The sequence below is a fragment of the Poeciliopsis prolifica genome, unplaced genomic scaffold (genome assembly GCF_027474105.1).
Source record: "Poeciliopsis prolifica strain line A6 unplaced genomic scaffold, Auburn_PproV2 SCAFFOLD005, whole genome shotgun sequence".
Lineage (NCBI taxonomy): Eukaryota > Metazoa > Chordata > Actinopteri > Cyprinodontiformes > Poeciliidae > Poeciliopsis > Poeciliopsis prolifica.
This window is the reverse complement of record NW_026562380.1, coordinates 16320523-16345813: the sequence shown is the minus strand read 5'-3', so window position 1 is coordinate 16345813 and position 25291 is coordinate 16320523. Positions and strand designations below refer to the sequence as shown.

The following is a 25291-nucleotide window of genomic DNA, read 5'->3' as shown; positions in this document are numbered from 1 at the left end:
AACGCCAAATTATGGGTAGAAATAGAGTTAAAAATGCAATGTTCAGCCTTCTGGTATTGGATATTGATGTCTGGCTGCAGAGTTTGGCAGTGAAACGCAGAAATGTCAGGCCTAAAAATGATCTACATGTCTGAAGTCATGTCTTTAAAAAAGAGGAGGTGGAAAAAAAAAAATCAGAAATACCTGACACAGGATCTGAGAGATTGCTCAGTTGATCTGCTGCATACCAAGTTTACAGCTCATAGCTCTGTGGGAATTAGCTTTGTGGTGCTAAAGCAGTGTTTCATGCAGGTCGGATGGTGCCATCTCTGTTGTTTCTCATAGATTTGACAAAAGAAACCGGAAGAAGTTGTATCTTTACTGGAAAGTCACTGATTGTTGATTCCAAAATCCAGTTTCATTTACGCTCTGCTGTGCAGACTCTGATTTTGACTCATTTTCTGTCATGATGGCTATAAAACCTAACAGAGGACACGCTTCAGGCTCTTTTCCAGAGGAAATAAAGGCATTACAAGACAGCCACATCATCATAAATATTAAGTATCTGGGAAATTGATTGGTGTATCTGTGCTTTATCAGAGTTGAGCTTAAAAAAAAAACGAAACAAGTTACCCTCTATTGCTCTAAACTTTTCCAAAAACAAAGCCTGTTTTTTCTTCCTTATTATTGTTTTACCGTTGGGAAACATGGCTGTCCCAAATAGCCTCCAGAAATGTTCTTTTGTATCCCCCCCTCCACCCACCACACTCTCTTTTTTGCTCTTTCCTTCATTCTTTTGAAAACACATTAAATCATGTTTCCTATTACACCGAATACGCCCTGAGAAAAACGTCTGAGTTGATAATGAGAGACCCTTCTTTGAGGAAATACACACAGCAACTTTGATCTAGAATGGCATGTAATTCCTTGCCTGACCCAATTCCCAATCTCCTGATAAGATGTTTCGCTCCCCCCTCTCCCTCCTTTGCTCCATCCTTCCTGCAGAACTCGCTTCTTAAACGGGAACTTGTCCCATTAAAGATACATTTAAGGACTAACATGCCATCCATTTCCCTCTGAAGGAGAGGGGACGTGTGCGGTTTGGAAACGCTGTCTATTACGGCCTGAGCCGAAGAGACTCCTGGCGTATTCCTCCGTCTCCCTCTGTCACCGACAACATCAGAGAACCCTGATCTGCTCAGCCGAGTCCGAGCTGGACAAATGAGAGAGGCCATCGATGGCAGACAGCATATCCTCACCTGAGCCAGGCAGGTTTTCAGACCTGCTCAAGCAGAGACACAGAAGAGCTTATTGGTTGATTGTTTAGTCTGAACGCAGCTGTACATCTGCAACCAAAAGACAGTTGATTAAATTTGCTCTCTGTGGTATTTGCACATTCTGTTCTGTTTTTCTCCTTCTTCTTCTTCTTTTTCTTCCGGCTCTCAGAATCGACTGAGCTATAAGTGGATTGACCCCCAAACCCAGCAGAAGTCTTTCATTAGTCACGATGTAGCAGGAGACCAGACGGCAAACAGCGTTTAGGGCCAATCCATCAACGCACAACAGCAGATTGACGAGACACAAACATGTCCTGATATAACACGGCAGTAGCTGCAGCTTTTAAAGGGAAAATGCAGGAGTTTTTATTGCGATGGTTCGGATGAAAAGTTACAGGCAGTTAATATTTTGCTGGGTCTTATGTGGAGTAATGAGGATCATTTTCAGCGACAGCGTTGTAATTAAGTGTTTTCCAGAAGTCGCGACTCTAAGCTACAGTAGGGCTGGACCTATTTACTGGTATTTCAGCATTTTTAAAAAGGCTGTGGCTTCAAAACTGGTGAAATTTACCACCACAGCATTCCTGTGGTTTAAATTACTGTTCATGTTTTTTTCTGTGAAAAAGAAAAAAAAAGCTGTTTCAATTCTTTCCAAATAAAATTTTTTTTCTTTGGTTTTTGCCATTGACAGATCAAATTGGATATAATTTTAGGTGGGATGAGTCACATCAGTGTGAAACCTGTGACAGTTTGAGATTACACTCCAAAGACACAAAATCTTACCAAGTATTCTCGGTCGAGTTTCTACTGCAAATGTGTCCGAACACTTGAAGCAAAGGCAAAACTTATTCACAAATAGCTTTTTAGCACAAATTAGACACTTTTTTAAGTCAGCAATTGCTCAATATTGTTGTAAATGTTGTAGCTCCGGCTGAAACAATCCGCCAGTGGAACGAAACATTTTTCCCATGTTATAAATGAAAATGTTTTGCTCCATCTGCAGATTATTTAATTTATAACTGGCACTTTTTCATCAATATTGTCACTGCGTTGGTATCATTGCAGCTGTACTAAATAAAGTTAGATTCAATTTGCAGGATTAGGACTATTTCTCTCTTTAAATGTGAATAATTAATTTTTTGCCAATTCTACATCTGATACTTAAATTGTTAGCGTAAATACCACGACGTCTTGATATTTTCACGTATGACACAGTGAACCTTGCCTCACCGTGATCAAGAAGCTAATAATAACTTTTTATTACATTACTCTCATGTTATGTTGCCAGTCTGTCCAGAAATGCTTGGCAAGTTTCACCCTCATCATGCATTTTCACGCGTCAACTTTGTTTACTTTGTAAATAATCATGGCCTGCATGTACAGAAAGTTTCCACTGGGCTCCTCTTAAAGCTACCAGTCAGCTTCACGCTCCACTCCCAGCCGGTCTGGGTCTCTGCTTAAGTAAAGACGCAGAGAGAGTCATCAGGTATGATTTTACCTTTTAACAAACACTCGCTTCACGAAAAATCCTCAACTATTCCCTCAAGTTAACTTCTTGACTGTGATCATTCTGGGAAGCAGCAAAGTCGTTTTGTTTCTGGCACAAAAGAGACTCTCTGGAGCTCATTTGTCACAAAGCTCCTGTTTTTTTTTTTCTTTCTTTCTTCCCCTTTCTATACTCAAAAGGACCAATTTGGTTTTTTTTTTTTTTTTTGACAAGGAAGCCCTCTGAATAATTCCTTCATGTATTACAGGGCCTATTAAATGCAAACTTTTCAATCTGGCAATCAATAAGGCAGGCAGCTTTTCCTGGCCTGCTGCCAGGCACATTAGAGCTGCAAGCAATGGTTGCTTGGGAGCTGAGCCTGCTCAGGGGAAAGAATGTTTAATGTAATAGAATCACATAAATCAACCAGAGGAAAAGCGCTTGTGTTGTTTTTTTTGTTTTTGTTTTTTTGTCTCTTCTCTTGTTTATCTGACTTTTAACGTAGAGCTTGGGTGTGTTTTTAGAAATGCTGGCTCCCCTCACCCTAAAGCCCCCTTCAGCCAACATAGTCAACATTAAAAACATCTGGGTCGAAGCTGAAATGTGGGAATTTACATTTTTCTCCTGTATTTAATGAGCGGGAGTACAGTTAAAGTCCCTAATCCTCGTGCTTCACAGTTGAATTAATCGAGGTGAAAATTATATAAACTGTTCCCTGTTTTTCCCCTCGCCCCACCCTGCCGGAGTGAATGAGACGCTTTTGCGTGTGCTGTAATTAAGAACAGGAGCCAACATGCATGGAGGAGTGTTTCTCGCCCGTGTGGGCCCTCTTTTTTACCGTTTGGTTTGCAGCGTTCCCCTCTGGGTGTCAGCGCTCCGTCTGCGGGAGCGCGACTCTCGTGGAACAGTTGGGCAGATGAATGTCGAGGAGCCTCTTCCTTCCTCCCAGCCTCACGTCTCAAAGCGGACGGCGACTCTCAGCTGACCGCGTGCGAGCGCTTGAGCGTTCAGCCACATTTAAAAGCAAAACATGCCACCTTCAGACAAACCCGCCTCCAGGTTGCCCGGCAGCGCGGCTGGTCGCTTAAATTTCGTTTTTTTTTTTTACTTCTTTCCGCGAGACGAAAACATGAGGGCTCTCGCCGGACGCGCAGAGTCGGTGAACATTTTCAAGCATGGCGGAGGAATTAGGAATGTTTGGAACATTGTGTGTTTATATAAAGAGAAGTGGAACATGCTGCCTGAGAAGTTCATGGGAAAACTTGTATAACTGAAACGAGCCGTGGCTCATAGTAGTGTGGAAAAAGATTTTTATACGACCGCTTGGCGTTCGCTGAATAATTAGGGGCCCCGGTAACCATTACATTACGACCTCAAGAAGGTAGTGCGGTGACTAAGCTGCCACAAGCATGTTCTGTCATTAGTGCAGAGTCATTGACAACCCGGCAGAGAGGTTTAAAACGCTTAAACATTAATCATTAATGTGTTTTCGTAGGATTATCTCACACCCAAACATCAGGAAGCAACATTTATTCAGAGAGTTGAAACTATATCCTGACCCTTTCATGCATGAATTATGATCCTTTGTGGCCAATTTTTCCCAATTTTTGCGGGGGGGGGGGGATTTTCTTAAAGCATAAAAAACATAGAAAAAACTTTTTTGGGTCGAAAAAAAAGTTGTTTTTTTATTGTTTTCAGGTGATTAATTGTAATTTTCTCCAAATATAACATAAAATGTTATTTGAAAAAATACATCAGTAGTATTGCTCTTTAGGGGTTATCTGATATCATTTTTTTTAACCTGCAAGAGTCGTCTTTATTCGACTAGGCTTTTTTTTTGTCTGTCGGCCATATTGACTTTAACAAAAATAACTTCCTGCATTTGCAGCTGATGGCCAGTAGTTGTATTAGTGTATTTTATGATGCATTAGTGTCGACTTCAGCGGTCCGTGTGCATTTATAACGTAAAAAATCCACAAGAAGCACAAAAAAATGGCTTTTTGATAGCTGTCCACTGTTGTGATCACGATGCAGGAAAAGGTTAAGGGATTTTATTTCTTTTTACATAATCAGTGACCCTCCATCCACGTCTTCACCCATTAATCCTTGAAGAGTTGCGTGTGGACCTGGTGCTCTGCAGCACCCTCCACGAGTATTAATGCTCTGAGAAAAGAAAGATGAATTAATTTCACTTTTTTTTCCCCCCGTGGGAATTTTAAAAGACCTTTAATCTGAGATTTTCTTGAACCAGGACAAAAAACGTACCAAGTGCCACAAAATGTAGCTGAAGTATTTTTTATTTGTTTAAAATTTACACTTGACTTTTTAAAGCTAGAACTGACTCACCCATAACATTAATTACATATTCTGTTTTTCTGGGAACCATTGATGTTACTCACTGTCGAAACTCGGAAAGACAAGAGAACATAGCCAGACAATGCAGATCATGACACCAAAACTACTTCTTTTCCTGAACCAGATATAAAGAATGGTGAAGTGTAAATTAGGATTGCAGAAGACAACTGATGAAGACGGAAAAACCACCTGAGAGTCCCATCTTTAAGGAGCACCCAGGTGATGCGTTCAAGTTCTGTTTGCTCTCCTCAACATGCCAAGTTTCCAGAGTTCAAAGCACCTTGCGGTTCACCCCGTTGGGGCTGAAGAAGTTTTCTTTAATGCAAGTCAGCCTTTTCTGACCGATATCGATTTCCAGTTTTCTTTGAGGTCGGACCTGTCAATTCTGACTTTGACGGATTCAGATTTTCTGAAGAACTGAAAGAGGAAAAACATATTGGCTGCAGAAGTTTTTGTGGAGATAAACTGAAGCCTGACCAGACTGATGGTTGATGCTTTAGAAGTGAGTTCTTAGATTGGGATGTTTTTCATGAATGGGAAACTAATTGTTTTAGAGACAATTAAGGGTAAATTGGCCAATTCTAAAATATGTCTTATTGACCAACACAGCAGTGGTTTATTTTTGTCTTATTCAACGTACAAATATGTTTTTTTGACTCTGGCATCATTTTCAAAAGAAAACAATATAAAATTAAAATAAAATGAGTGAAAAAAACCTCAAAAACAACCATCAGAAGACGGAGAAAAAGCTGATCAGATTACAAAACAGCTTGACTCCTTGGAGCAAACATATGATGAAGCAGAGGCTGACATCACTTTCGTACAGCAATAAACCAAAGTGATAAAGTTTTCCCACTTGTGGGACTTTTTAGCTGTTTGAATTTGCGGCTAATAAATGCCACTACAAAAACACTTTGTAGTTCCATAAAACTACGGTTCAGCAAAAGAAGCTACGTCTTGATGCCGATTTGAATTTGACGTGCAGCTTCTTGGACGGCCTCTGAAGGGCAGCGTGTGCGTTACCGGGAGCGCAGCTCGCTGTTGACAAAACGAGCAGGGGAGCGAGGCGATGCGCCGCGTGTGACTGATGCGATGTCGGTGACTGATGGCCCTCTGAGTCATTCGCAAACACAATATGCTATTTTATGCAGATCCATTAAACAAATCTGAAATATTATTCCGGTTTTGCTCGGTCTGAACAGAACAAACCCGCAGCTTTTGTGTTTGTGTAATCACGTCGCTTTGTTTCACTACAGAGCGCTACTGATTTATCGACGCTGCGCCCGCTCGCCGTGATTAATGTATTTTTGTTTACCGCGCTGGCGAGGTCGCAATTAGAGAAATGTTCCAGCACATTTAGTTTCATCCAAGACTGTGTAGTCATTCACAGATTGGACGAGCAGTGAATCATACAAATATGCAAAATTGTTTTTATGTAATTCTGCTCCAGTTGCCCGCAGATTTTTTTCCCCTCTTCGCTGTCACTGGTGAAGTTTTAGTTATTTTTTTCTATTTGGTCAGGTTTCAGTCGTCAGACCGGAGCTGCTTGTGTTTCCCTTCCCCTCGCCTCTGTCATTGAAAAGTGAGAAAGAGAAGAAAAGGTTGAATTGGAGATGTGTTATATATTATGAGAAGAGACTAAATGGAAACAGGGTAACCTCAGAGATCAATACGGAGCATGAAGAAGAGAGCCGGGAGGACATAGGAAGAATACCAATCAAGATATGCCTCCTGCTTCTTCTCTTCTTTTCTTTTTCTTTTTTTGCTTCAGTTTCTCCCCACGAATGACAAGCTGTCTTTAAAGCTTGCATTTTGTGGCTATTATAAAGGACTGAGAAGTATTTGGCTCCCAATAGATTTATTTTCTTCCACCTCTTAAATGGTTCACATAATCAATTTCTAATACAAGACAAGATAACCTGAATAGCTAATAAAGTGTGTGTCTTTTTGAAATATTAATTCTATTTACCAGGGAGAAAAAAAGCTTTGGAAAGAAACCTCACCTTGTGTGGAAAGGTAATTACTGCCACTAGTAATGACTCATAAAATTTTATGAGCCACTTCCAGGCCTGATTACTGCTAGCTGAGCAGACTCGGTAAGCCATTTTAATAGTACCTGTCTGACAACATGAAGTAGGCTAAAAAAAAACTAACAAACAAGAAAATCTCAAACACCAACGCATTATGTCCCAATATAAGAAAATTTATGGTTTGGGACTCCAATAAACCCCAGTGATGTTGAATATCCACTAATTTAAAATGATGAAAACTTCCCAGTAGTGGCTGACCCACCAAAAATGACTGAAAGTGTGCATGATGTTACTCCAGAAGGTAATAAAAGAACCCAAAACATCATCTATAGCACTGCATGTCACAGTTAATGTCAGTGATCATGACTCAGTGATAAGTTGGCTGACATCAAAATTCCCCTACATTTGTATCTAAACATGTTGATTTGAAAAAGCATTCAGTGAACCCATAAGACAAAGGTTAAACTTAAAGACTAACATGAAACTAGCAGTTGAACACGGTGGTGGTAGTGTGATGCCCTGGTGATTCAGGAACCATCGATTAACCTTAACCCCCAAAGGAGACCATCCAGTCCACTTTCATAGACAAAAACGTTCAACTTTGAAATGGCCTAGTCAAAGCTTGTACTTAAATTCAATTACCATCCCACAGCCTGACCTTAAATGGGCCTTTTGTGGCAGGGAAAAAAAAAGTTTAAAAAAATTCAGCAGAGTGTGTGGGTCAAATTTCCTCCACGGTGATGTAAGAGAGTCGATGCCAGTTGCTGCTGCCAAGCAGTTATTAAGCGCAGGGTAGGGGGCAATTACTATTTCACATTGGTTTAGGTAGCTATTTTCCCTAAATAAAATCATTATGCAACTGCTTATTAAAGTATGGAAGGTTATTTTTGCCTGATGTAAAAAATGAGATTAATGGTCGGAAACATTTAAGTGCGACTAAAACAAGAAGAGAATCTGTACGGGGGTAAAAACCTTTAACAGCCCCGTAAGCGTCCAGTATGAAAGTGACATTATTGGCCGTGAGTTTTACATTACCCTGCTGTTTCTCTCCAGCAACACTAAAAGCAGCGGGGGGAATCCAGTAAATTCCTTGGCCGAGCAGATAATGTGGAAATGTTGACAACAGCAAAATTGAGCCGATTGAGTGATTTAAGGACTGCGGCGGGTGACAGAGAGCATGAGAGAGATGGTTTTTCAGCTTTTTCCCGCTCGTGTGCGCCCGGGCGATCGTGTCAGGGCTTGTGGACAGTGGGAATATTTTTAAATATGAAAAAAAAAATGACATGAATCACGTTGGATTTTTTTTTCCTTCTTGTTTTTTAATTTGCCACCACTGATTTGCTTCTTAAATGTCAGCAACTCTCTTATTACCTCTAGTTTTTTGTTTTTTTTTTCTCTTTTTGTCAAATGTAGTAGAAGTTTTAAAGCAAGCGATACGGAGGAGCAGATCAACCCTCTTCATAGATATTCCGGCTCTGTAATAAAATGTAATATCAGTGGTGTTTTATCTAATCATGCAATGTAGCGTTTCATTCAGCCGGGCTGCTGTTTTAACCCCAACTAATGGGCTTCGTGTCACCCGCCGCATTTCTGAGGTTTGGATTATGATGATGTGATTCGTCATGCCTGTTATGAAAGAGAAATTCTTCCTTTGGTGTAATTAGCAAAAAAAAAAAAAAAAAAAAAAATATATATATATATATATATATATATATATATATATATATATATATATATATATATATATATTGTTGAATCCTCTCCGGTGTCGTATAGCGTCGGAGCATGTTCTCATTATTTCCACTCCTGTTGCACCACGACTGCAGTCACTTAATCAAAGGAGGAGCTGGCTGGCTCGAACGTTTCCCACATCAAGCATTAGATCCATCTTGTGTGGTTAAATATTATTTTTTGCCGTATTTACGATCCAGATTTGGGCACACGTGTTGCAGCCAGCAGCTTTATACTACGCCGGAGTAGACTGAGATCCTTATTTTTAGAGAGTCTCTTGACAGCAGCCGTAGCTAATGACTTTACCAGGCTGAGGTGGACGGCTGCCCTGTCGCTTACAGACAGGGAAATATTTTCATCTGAGTGTGTCTTTGGAGGAACAGGATCTATGTTAACACTTAAATACACCCTGATAGATAGATAGATAGATAGATAGATAGATAGATAGATAGATAGATAGATAGATAGATAGATAGATAGATAGATAGATAGATAGATAGATAGATAGATAGATAGATAGATAGATAGATAGATAGATAGATAGATAGATAGATAGATAGATAGATAGATAGATAGATAGATAGATAGATAGATAGATAGATAGATAGATAGATAGATAGATAGATAGATAGATAGATAGATAGATAGATAGATAGATAGATAGATAGATAGATAGATAGATAGATAGATAGATTGATTGATTGATTGATTGATTTTGTGTCTGTCTTTGCTATGAAGTGCATTTTCTGCTATTTGAATGAATTTTAATTTTAATATTTCCTTTGGCACTAGGCCACCGTTAATTGGTGAACCAATTGATCGTCGATTGATTGTCATTATGTTCTTTCCATTTCCAATGAGCAGACGTTATAGAAATGCCTTTGTGAGGGAGACAAAAGTCAGGATTACAGAGTTATTAACCTTTCAGGTTGAGAAGGAGTGTGTTGTGTGTGTCGGGTGGACGAGCGCTTACAGATTCTTGTAGGAAAAGCATGTCGATGTGGAGAGCAGAGGGCTCAGCCGTAGAAAGAGAAACTGTAAGGAGAAGTCAAACCTTTTAAGACAAACAGAAGGGAGAGAGTGAAGTTGCAGGAAGAAAGTTGTACATTTCATCATGTTTCACATTAAAGCCTGCATTTGTTTTGCATTTCCTCTCTGTGACGGATTTCCAAGCGTACTATTAGCAACTTTAAGGTCTCGCCGAATTGATTTTTAGACTTTTGGAGAGATCAAAGACTGCGAGGGGTTCAGAAAATCTCTGCAATCAAATGAAGCAATATGTTGCTTTAACCCATTCAGAAAAAAAAGAGAAAAAAATGCTTGTGTCCTTGCAATGAATGGCACAATGATGTTGGGGATTACGGCTCTTCATGTTTAAATGTGTTCAGGAATTGTGCGTGTTCTCATTTTGTTTCCTTTAAATTGTGGCTGGCCGTATTCCTCCTGGTTGATGTTGAGGAATGTTTCTCCTCCAAGCTGAAAGCTTTGTATGCTGGCAATCATCTTCCTGTCATCAGAGGTTGAGTGAAGTTGGAGTCTAATCACCGGTGTAAAACATCTGTATCCATATCTAAGCTGTGAAAGTTTGCCTTCTCCTTCTAGTTTCAACAACAAGCACGTTTCAGTGACACTCGGCTCGGCCCCATCTCGCCATCTCAGGACGCAGCGGGGCTCATCTGCAGCTTTCTCGCATCCTGATTGCATTATTGTAATTCACTTTGATGGGGGGTAACGCATAAGTGAGAAATGTCTTCTACACCTAAACAAAGTTCTGCTTAGAGACAAACAAGATGGTAACTGCGCCACACTGGACACTGCGACTGTGTTGATCGCTCTTCATCGCAAAGAGAATCTGTCGCATAAATATGTTTTAAATTTGCACATTTTCTGAGTCTCTAGGGATTTTATGTTGCATTCTGTGACTTCCTGTTCCTCCTTGAGTGTAAATATGGCCCATGTTTACACTGAAAATATCTGCCATGTGAAAAGAGTTGCTATTCTCTTTTCACCTAGTAACTGCATTTGTCTTGCCACCACTTACAGTGAGCAGAATTTACTTATTGTAAGATATCTGCAGGGAAAAGGGGCATCTTGAGGTCACGAACCATGAGACCCCGTCTGGCTGTTTGGCAGAGATCCCAGGCATTTCGGGATTCCACCATCACAAACGCAAACATGCGAGGTTTTCCTAAATGCTGCTGGGAGTTTTGACTGGAGCTCTGTACTTCACTCCGACGTGACGGATCTGCCTCCGACCTGAAATGGGTCATCACTGGGTCTTCCACCAACACAACGATGCCAAGTCAACACAAATGGTTCACCGTAGGCAAAATATCTCAACTCTGCAGAAAACCTGTGAAGATTGTGGAAAGATTGTGCCACCGGTGATCCTCGAAGAAGCGATTATTGCTGAAAGCAGGAGATTTTACTTTTATTTTTTTAGGTTAGTTTTCAAGGTGATAATTTCAAAAATTCACCCCTACCTGGGTTTGGAATAAGCGTGGAGGTGCTTTAATTGCTTCATAAATTGGTTTAATGGGTCGGGTCAATCTTTAGACACTGTACTGCAAAGCTCAGTGTTGTATTTAATGGTGAAAGTATTTATTGAACGCTTAGCAGAGAAGAAAAGATGACCATGGGGATTTGGAATTAGAAATCGAGATTTGCCATGAATAATAAATAATGATCATTTTTCTTTTTTAAATTCCTTCTAGAAAAATATGCAAACATGTAGAATCAGAATGCGCCATAAAGTTTTCATGAAAAGGGTCAAGCGTAGCGGTAATATTAATTAAAACGGTTAATATCAGCAGTGAAGAAACTTAAAGGTGGGTTTTATAGTGCAGTAGAGAAATGGAGGCACGGATATAAAACTATTGTTATACAGAGTAATTTATAGATTTTGCAGAATAATTAAAATATCACACTTGTGCAATGTAATAGTGCGAGTTTCATCATGTTTGGCAGGCAATTATAGAAACTAAAAACATTAGTAACAACCTGTAATTGAAGTACAAAGAGGCCAAAAGGAGGCTCTCCAAAACCTCTTCTAACGTTTACTCTGAGTTTGCACAATAATCAGTAACATCCGTGAAATGCATGCCTCGTTTTTCTGTTTCCTTATCTCCACTGCTCTTCAGTTTGTAGCGTTGGCTTTCTGTTGTCACCACCTCAAGCTGAGATAACCTTGATGACAAGCTTTCATCGGAGTTACGCTGCAGGCAGCTGCAGAACGACAAGTTACGTTGAAGTGAAAAATAAACCTGAGTGACTCTCATTACTGTAATGTGTTTGAAAATGAGCTTATATTACTGAAACCATATAGACTGTGTGAAAAGACGCATGTTTTACTCTCTGGCATTAAATCAGACTAAAAGTGTATTGTTTTGTGTCAGACAGGATTGCCAACAAAGGCTTTTTGCACTTTCCAGCAAAAATAGTTTGATGCACCCAAAAGTTTTGGTATATTCAACATCGAAGGTTTACAGGTTTTTTAAAAATAATATTTTGTCTTTATTCTAGAAATTGTATTTTATTTTTTATTTTATTTTTTAGTATTATGGCCCTTATAGTGCATCTTAAATTACACCACTTAGTTCCTTGTTTTGGGGGAAATTTGTGAAAAAAATGTACCTCACTCTTTTACTCAGGCATTTATCGCCTGGAAGGGATTTTGGTCGTCCTGGAAGCCATGAATTTTTACAAATTTTATGTCAGGAAGTGAGAACACAACAAGCCAATGTGTCTTTTTAAAATGGTGAATGCAAACATCTGCTTTCATCTGCACCTTTCTATGCCTTTGGCTGATGATTGTTTTTCGCCCTATTTGACGTGTGGCAGCGTTTATTTAGAGGTGCGGAGTGGGCCTCGCGTCGGCTGTCCTATGGAGCATGTTATGACCCTGACATTGTTGTAGTTTATGAGGTCAGGAGCTTTACAGCATGTTCTGAAAATAGTCTGCTACACCACTGCTGTTTGATCAACACGCCACACTTACCTCTGCAACATCGCAGGTAGACGGGTCTGAAAAGAAAAGGAAAGAGGTCCAGAGGGAGAAATCAGATTTCATAATGCTCTGCAGTAAAACTCTCAAAGCTGAACGTTGTGTTTTATTTTGAACCGCGGGAACAAAAGGACTTTGCAAAGCATACACACACACACACTCGGCGTGCATTACACGCACAGATACCCACATGCTGACATGCATACTTTACCAAAGCCTTTGTACAGTTATTAATGCCCTGCGGCATGCTCTCCAAATTGAATCTAATCAAGTGAAATGCTGTGAGGGTCCTCGGGAGAAAGAGCAGGTCTGTCGGTGACCGCTTACAATAAAATCCGTGACATTTGGAAACAAAGCCCACTCTATACCTCTGAGCTGTAATTGCGTATGACAAATGCTGCAATCTCGAATAAGCGTGTCGTCCGCGGTGTGAGTTGGACGTGCATCTGTGCAAGGATGCGCGTGCTGATTCATCGGTGGCACCTCCGCGGCTCAAGGTGTCTGCACACGTGTGTGTCTCTGAGTGATGGTTGAGCGGTTTTAATTGTTCGTTTTGAAGCGGTCTTCATACCGGGCCACAGTGGAACTAATTACACTTATTGTTGGGAATGCAGCTGCTGTAAATATGCAGCGGTCGGCATCCCTCCTGTCCTTTTCCCCGCTGCACATTTCAGTGATTTTTTATTTTTATTTTTATGAGCCTCGGGGACCAAGAATGGGTGGGGAAAAAGAAAATAAAAAATACTGTTTTCATATCTGTTAACGTGCCGTGTCTTTAAGAAAGAGAGGAAAGCAAAGCAGAAACTTGCTGATTAGCCACCCCTAAAAAATTAAGTTACCATGAGAAACACTCCTGAATGTCACATCTAGGAGCTTTGTAAAAGCAGACGGTGTTGTGAATAAATTATGCAAAATTGCTCTTCAAACTGCCCGACTCTGCTTCATCAACTGTTGAACCGTGCAGTCGACTTTGTGCGCCAACGAAATATTACGACTTTCAAAGAGCACAAGATCCAGAGTGCGAGTTTAGTCGAATGAAACCGCATGTTGGAGGGCTCATGTGAACTCTCTGTGCTGTGGTGTTCTTTGTTGCGATGCCTTGCTTTACTGCCATGTTACTACGATGGGACAAGTACTGAGTCATGTTACTCAGTCCGCTTTTCTGTGCACAAACAGACAAGGATTTGCACAACAGAGACTGTCTGCTTTACGTTTGTTTAGTGTGTAAGACTAAAGGAGTGTGTTTGAGTTATTGACTCCAGAAAGTGTGGAAGCGGTGGCCCAGGAGGGACGACTATATTAATATTATATTAATATAATATTAATATGAGCTTAACATTATATTCATTTTCATAAAATAAAATACAGTAGAACAAAACCTCAAGCCTGACGTGTCTAGGTTTTAGCAGATGAGAAATACTACGAGTGTCCAGAGTTAGCATTAGCTATCCAGTGAGTCAGGCTGCCTGCTCCAAGCATTCGCAGACTTCATTGATGCTAAGCATTACACACTGCTGCCCCTTTCTGGGGTTATAGATTGCACTACTGAGGCATCAGGTGCTCGAGTCAGTAAGGACCAAATCAAAAGCTTCAGATGGGGAAGGGAGAGCGGACGCTCGAGATTTATGTGGTTCACCTCAAGTTCGTTAACGTCTGAATCAAGGAATGGCTCGGCTTAGAGGTAGATTTATTCGCAGTGCTCAGCTGTTTGGACTGGAAACTTTTGTCGTCCCGGTTTCTATTTCCACTCCGTTTCAACTTCGCATTTTGCTTCAGTGAGAACTTTAAGCCCTCTATTAAAACAGCCAAGCCTCGCGAACAGATTCATAGTTTTTGTCAGGAAGAAATCACTTCTAGCAGCTTCATCTCTATAGATGAAGAAAAACTTTGCTCACTCTTTACGTCTCTGGCGTCTGATCAAAAGCCTTTTAATTTTGTAGGAAAGATCTGATGAAAAGCTGTCAGGGTTATGAAAACCGTGACTTTAAAAACCTTGATGTACCTTAACAGGCATCCGATTACCTATTTTATTCGTTCTGATTATATAACTCCATAAAGATCAGGAATAACGAGCCAAAAAAACATCTTAATTTTTATTGACTGATGAAAATTAGAAGATTTGACCAGAATGCTCCATTTAGTGAAAAATACCGCCTCGTTTTCAATCAATAAGTAAAAATAAACAAATATATTTATGATCAAATTCAGAGTTTACTCGCTTCCAAAAAAATATATCTTTTGGCAGCACGAAGCATATGCCAGAAATTAATGAAGTCATGTGCAATTTATAGCATTTCTCTCATGCTAGCGATATCTTCTGCTGATAAATGTATTTCTAGTATTGAGCTGCTAAATCCTAGAGCCTCGACACCCACATTCCCTTTGTTTTTACGCCAAGATATTGAAGTTATAATTTTCTGAGTGAAAAGTTCATCTAAACGCCATATGTAAAATAACTGCAGCAGCTTTTCCTTCGTGTTGCTGCTGTTTCAAATCGCATGACTTTCCTGGAGCAACATCAGACGTCGCTCTGTCTCGCTTCTATCTCATATGTTTCAACGCGGAATAATAAACTCCCAGTTGCAAGTCTTTAACTTTAACTTCACGGTATTTTTATTAGGCAGGGAATGGCAGCCCGTCAGGCGGACCACCACTTTGGCCCAGACTGAAATATCCAAACAGCTATTTTGATGGACTGCTCGCAAATTTTATACACAATTACGCCTCCCAGGGAATGAGCTGTGAAAACTGTCGTGATCCCTTCGTCTCTGCTGCTCGGCTTTAATGGCCAAATACCTGGAAAATTTAATAACGCTCCCCATCAGGCTTGGCTGCTCTTCGCATTTAGTCCTTTTTAGGAAATTTCAGCAACCTAAAGCCAGCAGACGGACTCATCTACGCTCCATTTTAGTCCTGTCATTGTGCCTGCGCCTCTCTGCCCTTGGTGTAACACCAACAGTCCATCTATCAGATTATTTTCTTAGCATTTATGAAGGTTTATCTCATCAGTCGAGGATGTTCAGCCCACTCAAGTAAACAACAACATTTCTCTGCCAGTAAGTGGCTACACCTGATCTCATATTAGTCACACAAAGATGTCAGGGGAATATTAGCCTGATTACGAACCAGTAATGGAGTTGGAGGAAATAAAGAAACAAAAAAAAACAAAAACAAATGGAGGCCAGGTGCTTCTGAGAGAAGCACAACCGTCAGAGATTAACAATGAGGGTTGATTATAGAGCTGGATGTGTGCAGTCAATGTTTGATTCTTCTTTTCCTGCGGTTGGTCAGTAAACAACGAACACACACACACACACACCGTGTTTGCACACACCCACTCACACCTGCCCTGTCTAAACTGCTCCCAGGATTTCCCACCACAAATTATCTTGCCTGCTAAACTGGTCGAGCAAAATAGCAGCGCTCCTAGATCTGTTTTCACATTCCTCCTGCTGCAAAAACAAAACAAAACAAAACAAAAAAAACCTCAACAAGCCCTGCATGCCGTCATGCGCTGCAAACAAGCACCCAGACGACGAAATGCAGATTTTCTGTTTATTTGTGGCACACGTGACGAGGCTCGCTCTGGGCCTGCGAGGAAAGGATGTGAAACTTTCGAGAGAGTTATTTGAAGTCGCAATGAAACGGGGGCAAAAAAAGAAAAAGAAAAGGCGTTTCACTTCCTGAACGTGACTCGAAATAGCTGTGTGCGTAAAATGAGATAAGGTCGTCAGAAATAAAGCCAGGACGCATCGTCGACCTAAACAGACAGGAAAGTAGACTTTCCAGGAACTGCTCACAGTTTTTTGTGTTCTGTTTTGAACCGTCAGTCCGTCCGCGTCTGGAATAAAAGTCATGACTTTTTAAGGTTGTCAAACTGGCAGCGCGGCAGCAGTGCATGTTCTGGGAAGCAACAGTAGCCAACTGGTGATCTATAAGGGCGACTGAAGCCATAAAAGCTAAAGGGAGATGGAGGAATAAATGTGTCCTGTAAAATTAAGTGCTGCTCTCTACAAAATCTGACTAGAACACTTAAAGAAATGTGTTTCCTATTTCTCGGCTGCACATTCCCAGCGCAGGCATTGAACTTTGAGGTGTTTTTATTGGTGTTCTAAAAAAAATTGATGGTCTTGGTTCACCTTAACCAACAGGTTTGCGTTTGTCATCCAGCCCACCACACCCTGTTTAATAACTCTTGTTAAAAAAAAACCATGGGGACTAAAACTCCCTTTAATCAAGAATGTATGTATCAACACTAAAGTGATTACTTTGAATTTCATCACGATCATGTTCTTGTATTTGTGCTAATTTATTTATGATTTTAAGTAGTTCATATTATAGAAATTCAGCAAGTGTTATTCCAGGTGTTTGTAGTAATAAAGTACTTATCTATCAATTCATTTTTTTCTAGTTGCATTTATTATATACATATTATTTGTGTAATACTTCATTTTGTGTTTTATTTTTGTTTTCTTTACCTAGTTTGATTACTTGCAGTGAGTTTTTGTTGATTGTCATCTGTTTTTTGCACGTCTCTTTGTGCTCCATTTGTATGAGAAGTGGTCTAAATATAAAATGAGCCTCTGCAAACGTTTTAATGATTTGCTCTTTTGTGTGTGTGTGTGTGTGTGTTTTAGGCCAAGAAGAGGACGGACGGAAAGTTTTAGTCCTCAGTTACCCCCAGTACTGTCGCTACCGCTCCGTTCTGGCTCGCCTCAGAGAGCAGCCGTCCTCGCTGTTCATCGATCACACGGTGCTGGCGCTGGGCGGCATCGCTGCACTGGGCGGCAGCACGAGGATCCTGTACTGCCGCGACACCTTCGAACACCCCACCCTGCTTCAGAATGAGAGCATCTGCGACGAGTTTGGTGAGTTTGGCGGAGGGACGGCGGGTCGACGCGTTGCGTCACCTGCAACAACGCCGCTTTGTGGAAGTCAAGCTTTCGATTGGCTGCCTGTGTTTTTGGGGGGATGTTTTGAAATGTCAGAATCATTTTTTTCCCTTTCATCTGTGGCAACAACATTTTAGTCTCAAGAATTATTTTTGACAAATTGTTGACTTTTCAAGTATGGCTACCCACACTGAGGCTGCTTCAACTGGGAAATTGATGACTTAGGGAGACTATTGATTCAGCGTGTGGATGATTTAAGGGGGGAAAAAAGTACCCGAGTGCAATAATAACAGTAAAAATCCCTGTCTTGCAAATAATAACTGTGTCCATAAAAGGAAAACAAGACGCCGCCCATCTCATTGCTTTATGACAGGGGTTTTTCCACCACTCTGGAAGGTTTATAAAAGGAAATGCTTTAAATTCTCCCAGCGTTTGAGTCATTTTCTGACTCTGGCTGAATGCTGCATGTTTACAAAACACATGCAGGGTGTTAAGTTGGAAAGAAGTGAACTCATTAGACCATTATGAATGTTTCTCTTTCCTGGCTACAATAGCTGCCATCAGGAGCGGATTATTGGCTCAAACGCCGTGCTGCGAATTACAGCCGCTGTTTAAATTCCTAAGCAAACCTTTGCTTCTAAGAAACTTCAGGAATGTTTTCAGTGGAAGTGGCTGCTGGTTAAACAGTCTTTGAAAAATGGGCGGAGCGAGGAGTCGCTGAGGGGCGTGGCCAGGTGTGGGGTTAAGCACAGACGTTGAGTAAAAGAACCGGTGGCAGCTTATTGACTTTGTTGCTATGTTCAAACCATTCGAGCAACTTAAAAAAAAAAAAAAAACACGCCTATTGACAAATCTACATATTTTTTTGTTTGTTGTTATTGTTACTGGAAACTCTGAGGTGCTTGAATCTACTTAAAGCACAGTTGTCATTGCGATATGAGGGTTTGCGGTGCTGTGGCTGCAAAAGGCTGCTTGGTTTCAGCATTTGGTGGACTGTTGTATTTCAAGTGACAGGCACCATGGGAAATTTGGCAGTGAGTGAGCGTTTCTGTCTCAAAGTTGATGGGAAAATGATGAAGTGTAAAGATTTTAACGGGCTTGACGAAGTTAAATTACGATGGCACATGAATGAGTCTGAGCATGTCCAGAACGGTCCTGGTCCAGCCCCTCCTCCCGCCCACCCCCCTGCCTCCGCCGCCAATCAATAAACAGGCTGAAAATTAAGAGAGCAGAAAAAAATGCATTGGTGTCCCACACAAAGCATGTAACCTGGAGTCTTTATTGTCAGCGCGTCTCCCCAGGGCGCCACTCCCCCACCTCACACTGACTGCACTGACTACATCCATAAAATAAACTTGCTCAGGCCACGGAGAGAAGTTGCTTTTTGTATCTGCGGCCCCTTTCTGACGCCCCCCTGGGGACAAATGAAAAACTGCCCCTGGCAGAGGTCGCTATCTATCAGGAGTGGTCAGAGGAAGCAGCGGCGGTGAACCAAGGCTCATTGATGCACGTGGGAATTGAAGGCTGGTGCGTTTGGATGACCCACGGTAGCTCAAACTGCTTAGTTGATGACGGTTCAGAGAGAAACCAACGCTGGTCATATTGTTATGACTGATCACAGCGTGTGGCCAGGTGGAGCTGGCTTGTCCTTGATGCAGGTGTGAAAAACACAGAGCAAGCAGGCGGGTGGAGGGGAGGGGGGGGAGGAGCCTGACGTGAAGGAAGCTGACTCACAAAGAGCAAAATATATGAACGACTGAGACACAAAATGCAAGGGAAGGAGCAGAAAGGGCAGCATCTCAGCTCAAACAAACAAATACGGAAATAGTCAAGAGTTAAAGTACAAAACCAAAACCCAGACACGCCAGAATTGTGACAGCGTCTCTTAAATACCACAGAAAAATGTTAAAGTGAATAGAGTTGCTCTGGTGAACATGGAGGCTGCTTGTTTGCCCACTTCACTTTGTAAGAAGTCTATTTAAACCGGTGATCTCACCTATTAGTGGGTATGAATAGTTTTATGGTTTACAGAATGGCAAAGGGGAAATTAGATCCAGAGCTCTTAAATAGCTGTTGACACATCAGTCCAGTATTATGTCTGCAGTTCAAATAAGGAAAAAAAGAAAAGAGTGAGAAATCACTATGTTTCTGCTTCATTTTAGCTGTGTAAAGATATTGGCCTCATAAATTATAAATATCACCGAATGTAGAGATTTTAATTTGTCACAACATGAGCCTGAAACTAGTTACTTGGTTTCCAAAAACATCAAAAAAAAAAAAAAAAAAAAAAAAAATCCTGTTTAAGGCGCGAGTGGAGATGATGCATTTCTGTGATTTCTGTGTTGACCAACTTCTGCTGTTTTCCAAATGAATGAAAGCAAAACATGCTTTTGATCTTTTAGCATTTCGATAATTACAACTAAGCAAAAGTTCGACTTGGTTTCTTGGATTATTACTATTTTTTTTTTCCCCCCTTTTAAATTTTTCCAGAGGACTTGTTCTTGTTTACGAACACCGGCAGCTGCTGCTGGAACACACTCCTCAGTCACACCTTTGAAAAGCATTTTGTGGCTCTGCCAAGGAGTTGCGAAGCGCTGGAACGCGTCTGTCTGTCATTCATTCCCCACTGCTCCAGAATCCACACGTTTTATTAAGCCCAGGCTAAAACAAAGGACTAATGTGACTCATCTCTCTCGTCTGTAGCTGTATATTTCCTGTGGCTGGTAGCTCAGCAGGCATCAGTGTGACATTCACTGTAATGGCTCCTCTGGTCAAAAGTCATTGTTTTTCTTTTTCCTGTAAATTTGCCACGAGGTAATTGCATTTTAAGAGCGCAGCAGAGGTGAGACCAGAAGGGAAAACGGTTTTAGGCATAGGAAAATAAGTTATGAATAGCAACGCTAACATCCTGTGGCTGCTGTTGCTCATTCGCTTGGCTCAATGATGCCATTCCTTTGTGAGTCACATTTAAGCTAAAGGTTTATTTTCATAGCCGAAGGGGATTCTGCTTTTTCTCCTTGCTGAGGCAGCCAGGATCTCTAATGTTCTTCACATGAAGGTTTACTCGGCTCTGAGCTGGCTTTTTTTTATTTCTGCTGGAATTGCTGCTCGGAGACTTGATTGTGATTTGTTTTAAAACAGCAGGGCTTAGTAATTTACATCACTCTGGCAGGTGAATAAGGCCTCCAGGGCGTCTTACTTACAGGCACAAACACCTATGAATGTTTACGCTTGGAGACAGCCACGGCTGCTGAGTAGTTACTCTGCTATTTAAAGCCTCGGTTTAAAAAAAAAAAAAAAAGAAGAAGAAGAAATTGGTTAGATCCACCTTCATTAGAATAAACACCAGCACAAGTAGCAACAACAGGCAGCTGGGAAATATTTGCAGCAATAGTGAGACTTCTGGTTTTGCTCTTTTCTGACTGCTCTTAAAAGGCAAATTTTAACATCAAACAAAGATAATCTGAGTAAAAATCAAAAGCAGTTTTCAAATAATACTGACAAAAAAAAATAATCCATCCAATCCAACCGGTTCCATTGGGCCCAGTCCACTTTACAGAGTAGTTTTTAGAGTTTGAAGGACGCATTTAACATCATACTGCAGTTTCTCAGTCTGTTGTAGATCCAGACTTTGACTAGGCCACTCCAAAGTATTCAGCAAATTCTTTTTTTCAGCCATTCAGAGGTGGAATCGCTGTGCAGTTTGAAGACGGTAGGAGTAGGTCCGGTCAGTTCTGAGGCAAATGAAATTTAAAGATATCGGCCTCGTAGAACATAAATACAACCAAATATAAAGATTTCATTTTGTCACTAAACGGGAAAACGACCAAGAATCGAGTTGCTTGGTTTGAAAAAATAAATAATAAACCCAAGCAACAGTTTGGTGGTTGGGTTCCTTCGTCAAATGATGTTCTTCGTTGCTCTCCGATTCTTCCTGGCTGTAGGTCACTGGCCTCTCGTTGGAAGGTTCACCCTCCTCCATGTTTGCTCCATTTCTAGATAATGGCTCTCGCTGTGGTTCTCCAGAGTCCCGCAGCCCCAGAAATGGTTTTGGGGCCGTTTCCAGACAGATAGATGTCCATGAATATCCTTGATGTGTCGCTTTATGCGACCTTCCTTCATCTTGTCAGTCAGGTTTCAGTGAGGTAATTTCTCGATTATACGGGGTCAGCAGGCAGTAATCCAACCCGGGTGTGGCAGGTCAAGCCAAGCATAAATAACACATGGGTAATCAAAGTTAACTCACGGTTTAACAGGGGGCAATAAATGAAATCATTTGAGGACTGCATTTTTCCTTTGTTACTCAAGTTATCTTTGCTATTAAAATTGCATGATCTGAAACAGTAAACGTGACTTAAATTCAAAAACAGATCAAACCTGACGGGGGGTAATACTTCTTTTTACTTTACAGCAGTCTAAAATCTGATTTAATGGCAATCTTACAGTTATTCTGAGCTTTTGGATTCAGTCAGATCTGTGCTGGCAGCTGTAATGGCCATCCATCTTCGACAGACTAAGTTATAAAAGTGTGTCAGGTTACCTTAGGGGTTCCAGAAAAGGAGGATCAGACATAAAAATGAGTATTTCTGCGTGTCAGCAGGGCCAGTGTTCTGTATTGTGGAAAACTTAGCCGACAGATTAAAAGCCTCGTTGTGAAATCCGGTTTTATTCTTGACACAGCAGTCCAGCTCGGCTGAAATCTGTTGAGATCATCAGGGGCTCGCTTGCCGGCCTCTCTTTCCTTCATGACTTCTTGTGTTTGTTTTATTCTAAGCCTCTGGTGTCACCGGCGTCCTTCCCCTCGAACCAACTTTGAGCAAAACTGCTTTTGCATCGAGTCCTGTGATCCATATTCATGTGCAGCATCGCCTGTCACCCCGCAGCAGTTTCTTTCCTCACGGGGAATGACACAGTTTTTGTTTATAATTATCACGCATTCTCTGCCAAACGTGGATTGATTATGCCCTTGCTACTTTGTGTCCTCAATTTCCTTTCTTTGCCAGCAGGAATGCAATATTACAGCAGTGCTAAACGTTTAACGAGAGATATATAAATTGTGTTTTTACAACAGCATGGTTACAAATATTTTTTCACTTATTGCATTCTCGCTGACAAGCGGAATGAAAATCAATCTCTTATATAAGCCTAAGAATAACAAAGGTGTGACATACTGCACTGTAACAATATTGCCGTTGCTGAGGCTCTCTGCAGTGATAAAAACCAGAAATAGTCTTTGAGTGGGCCAGAGCCTCACAGTGCTGAATGACTGAACGATCACAACATTCATTTTTTTGTTAAAAGCTGTGCGTTGAGTATTACTCTCGCATTCATTTGGCAGGGAGTCGGCGCTGCAAATATGCCTGAAACATATGTAAACGCAGCCCGGCACTTTTAAACATGAAGCCGATGACTTTATATTTAGACAAGCTATTAAGGGGGGGGAGACATTATTTTCTTTTCTTTTTTTCTGATTTCCTCCACTCACCTCCACGCTGTCAGAAACCTAATACCGCTTGTTCATACAGTTTAAAATAACAGTGCTTTCAAAGTTACTGAGGTAATCATGTTGGAGGAAAAGCTACCCCTCCTCCTTCGCTCTCACGCGATTCTGCGTTCTTAAAGGGTTAGTGCAAGACTGTCGATGCAAGGTTAGTTTGAAGAATGTATACAACCACGCTGACATAAACAATGATTAGCTGGTCCTGGTGACTGAAGCTAACAGCTTCTTAGAGCAGGGCTAAGACCAAAAAGTGCCCTTTTTAAACTTTGTCACAACAGAAAAGAACGCTATTTTTAGAACTAGCTTATTGACGTTCCATATCGGATTTGACATGGCGACGGGAGGACGCGTGCTGCAGAAGCTTTCCTTTTTGGAAGCATGAAGAAATGAATTATATCTCCTGGAACATAAAGTCTTGTCACGTCTTAAAAGAAAGTCACCCTGGATTAAGTGTGCGCGCGTTTGTGGATATTGCTAAGGACGGTTGAGACTTCACAGTATTCTGCTGCATCAGGACAGAGTATTCAACTTCGGGATTGACAGTAACAGTCTCGCTTTATTTCTATAATTATTTTTCACTTTTAAGGATGAACTGTTTATTTGTGAAGGATATTTCACAAATATCTATAAGTTATTAATAAGCCAGATAAATCTGAAACGCCTCCACTTTTAACTTCAAGCTTCCAGGATGCTGAGGTGAGGGACGCGTCACCCCAGGAAAAATATTTTCATTTTTTAGCTTTTACTGCAGTATTTCAGTTCCATTTGTGTCAATTATGTAACAGTGCAGAACTGGTGCAGAATGCATGACATTTGGAGCTGTAATGTGGATTATGCATAAACTATCATTGTGTTTAAAAACTTTAGCAGCCTGGATGAGGTGGTGTTCCATTTATGTATCCTAGTTTCAAGCGGTTAGCAAATATTCCTTTGATTTGTTATTTTCCTGCACAACTGAAATAAAAGGCAGATGTGGAGTAGTTGAACTGGGATAAACAAGTCTAAAATGAAAGGAAAATGGCTTAACAGTGCATTATTAAAGCTTCACTGTTTTATTGATTCTTACAATTTCTCACTTTTCTATTAGTCAATGGCCTCTTTCAAAAAAAAACAAAACAAAAAGCAGTTCCATCACAAACCAGCAAAGAATAGTCCTTCTCTGAGCTGCTTCTGTTCATTCATGAACAACAATCAAGCTGTCGGTATTTAAACCCACATGCAAACCCAAGTCGGCATAGTGGAAAACACGGGCGAGCAGAGTGCCGCTCCTCACAGGGTTTTATGCAGTGCTGTACATAAAGAGTGTGTTATTTTACCTTCTCTAGAGGACTAATACATTAGTTGTGTTCTAGAAATAACATCAAACACACTTTTGATTCCCTTTTAGGGATTTCTACATGTCATCACACGCCACAGATATCAAGGAATCTTTAAGCATTAAGCCCCACGACCATTGATAGAAGTAACCCATTGGCTGAAGCCTGGTTCGCTGCACGCAAGCACAACCTGTCTACTGTGTGTTAATGCCGACTAATGATGTGCGTGATATATAGCTCCACTGCAATCCCAGGGTGTTTTAGTCTTAAATCCTCCAGCTCACTGGCAGCTCAGGTAGCCTGCAGCAGCTACATCCTTCCTAAAACTGCAAAATTGCCTTTCATCCGTTGGCCACCGTGGATGCTGTGAATGACTCGGCTGGCAGCCCAAAGACACCTTGACTTCCTGACATCAATCTAACAAGAAACACTTGACATGTTCAGTTCTGAGTATGTGTGTTATGCAGGTAAATGTGTAACACCAACGCCTCCATTTCCAGAGTAAATAATTCTCAACCTCTGTTTAACCCCCTATGAATTTGCAACGGTTGTCAAAAGGCATTTATAAAGATTGGAGTTGTTTTGATGAAGGAAGTCTGCTTTGGTCTATGTACCTAAGGGACGAGCCATTAGCTTCAGGCTCAAACAGCCAACATATTTTTGTTTGTGCTAAATGAAGACACAATGAGAGTTATACTGCGAGGAAGATATTGAAACCTAAA

General features: G+C 40.9%; 1 protein-coding gene across 1 annotated transcript in view; it reads left to right on the top strand.

Moving 5' to 3' along the window:
• The window catches only part of arid5b (AT-rich interaction domain 5B), a 105773-nt gene that overhangs the window by 29517 nt on the left and 50965 nt on the right, over positions 1–25291 (top strand). Inside the window, exon 4 of the mRNA XM_055029175.1 lies at positions 17499–17729. Coding sequence (XP_054885150.1) covers positions 17499–17729 — 231 coding nt within the window. The remainder of the gene's footprint in view (positions 1–17498; positions 17730–25291) is intronic.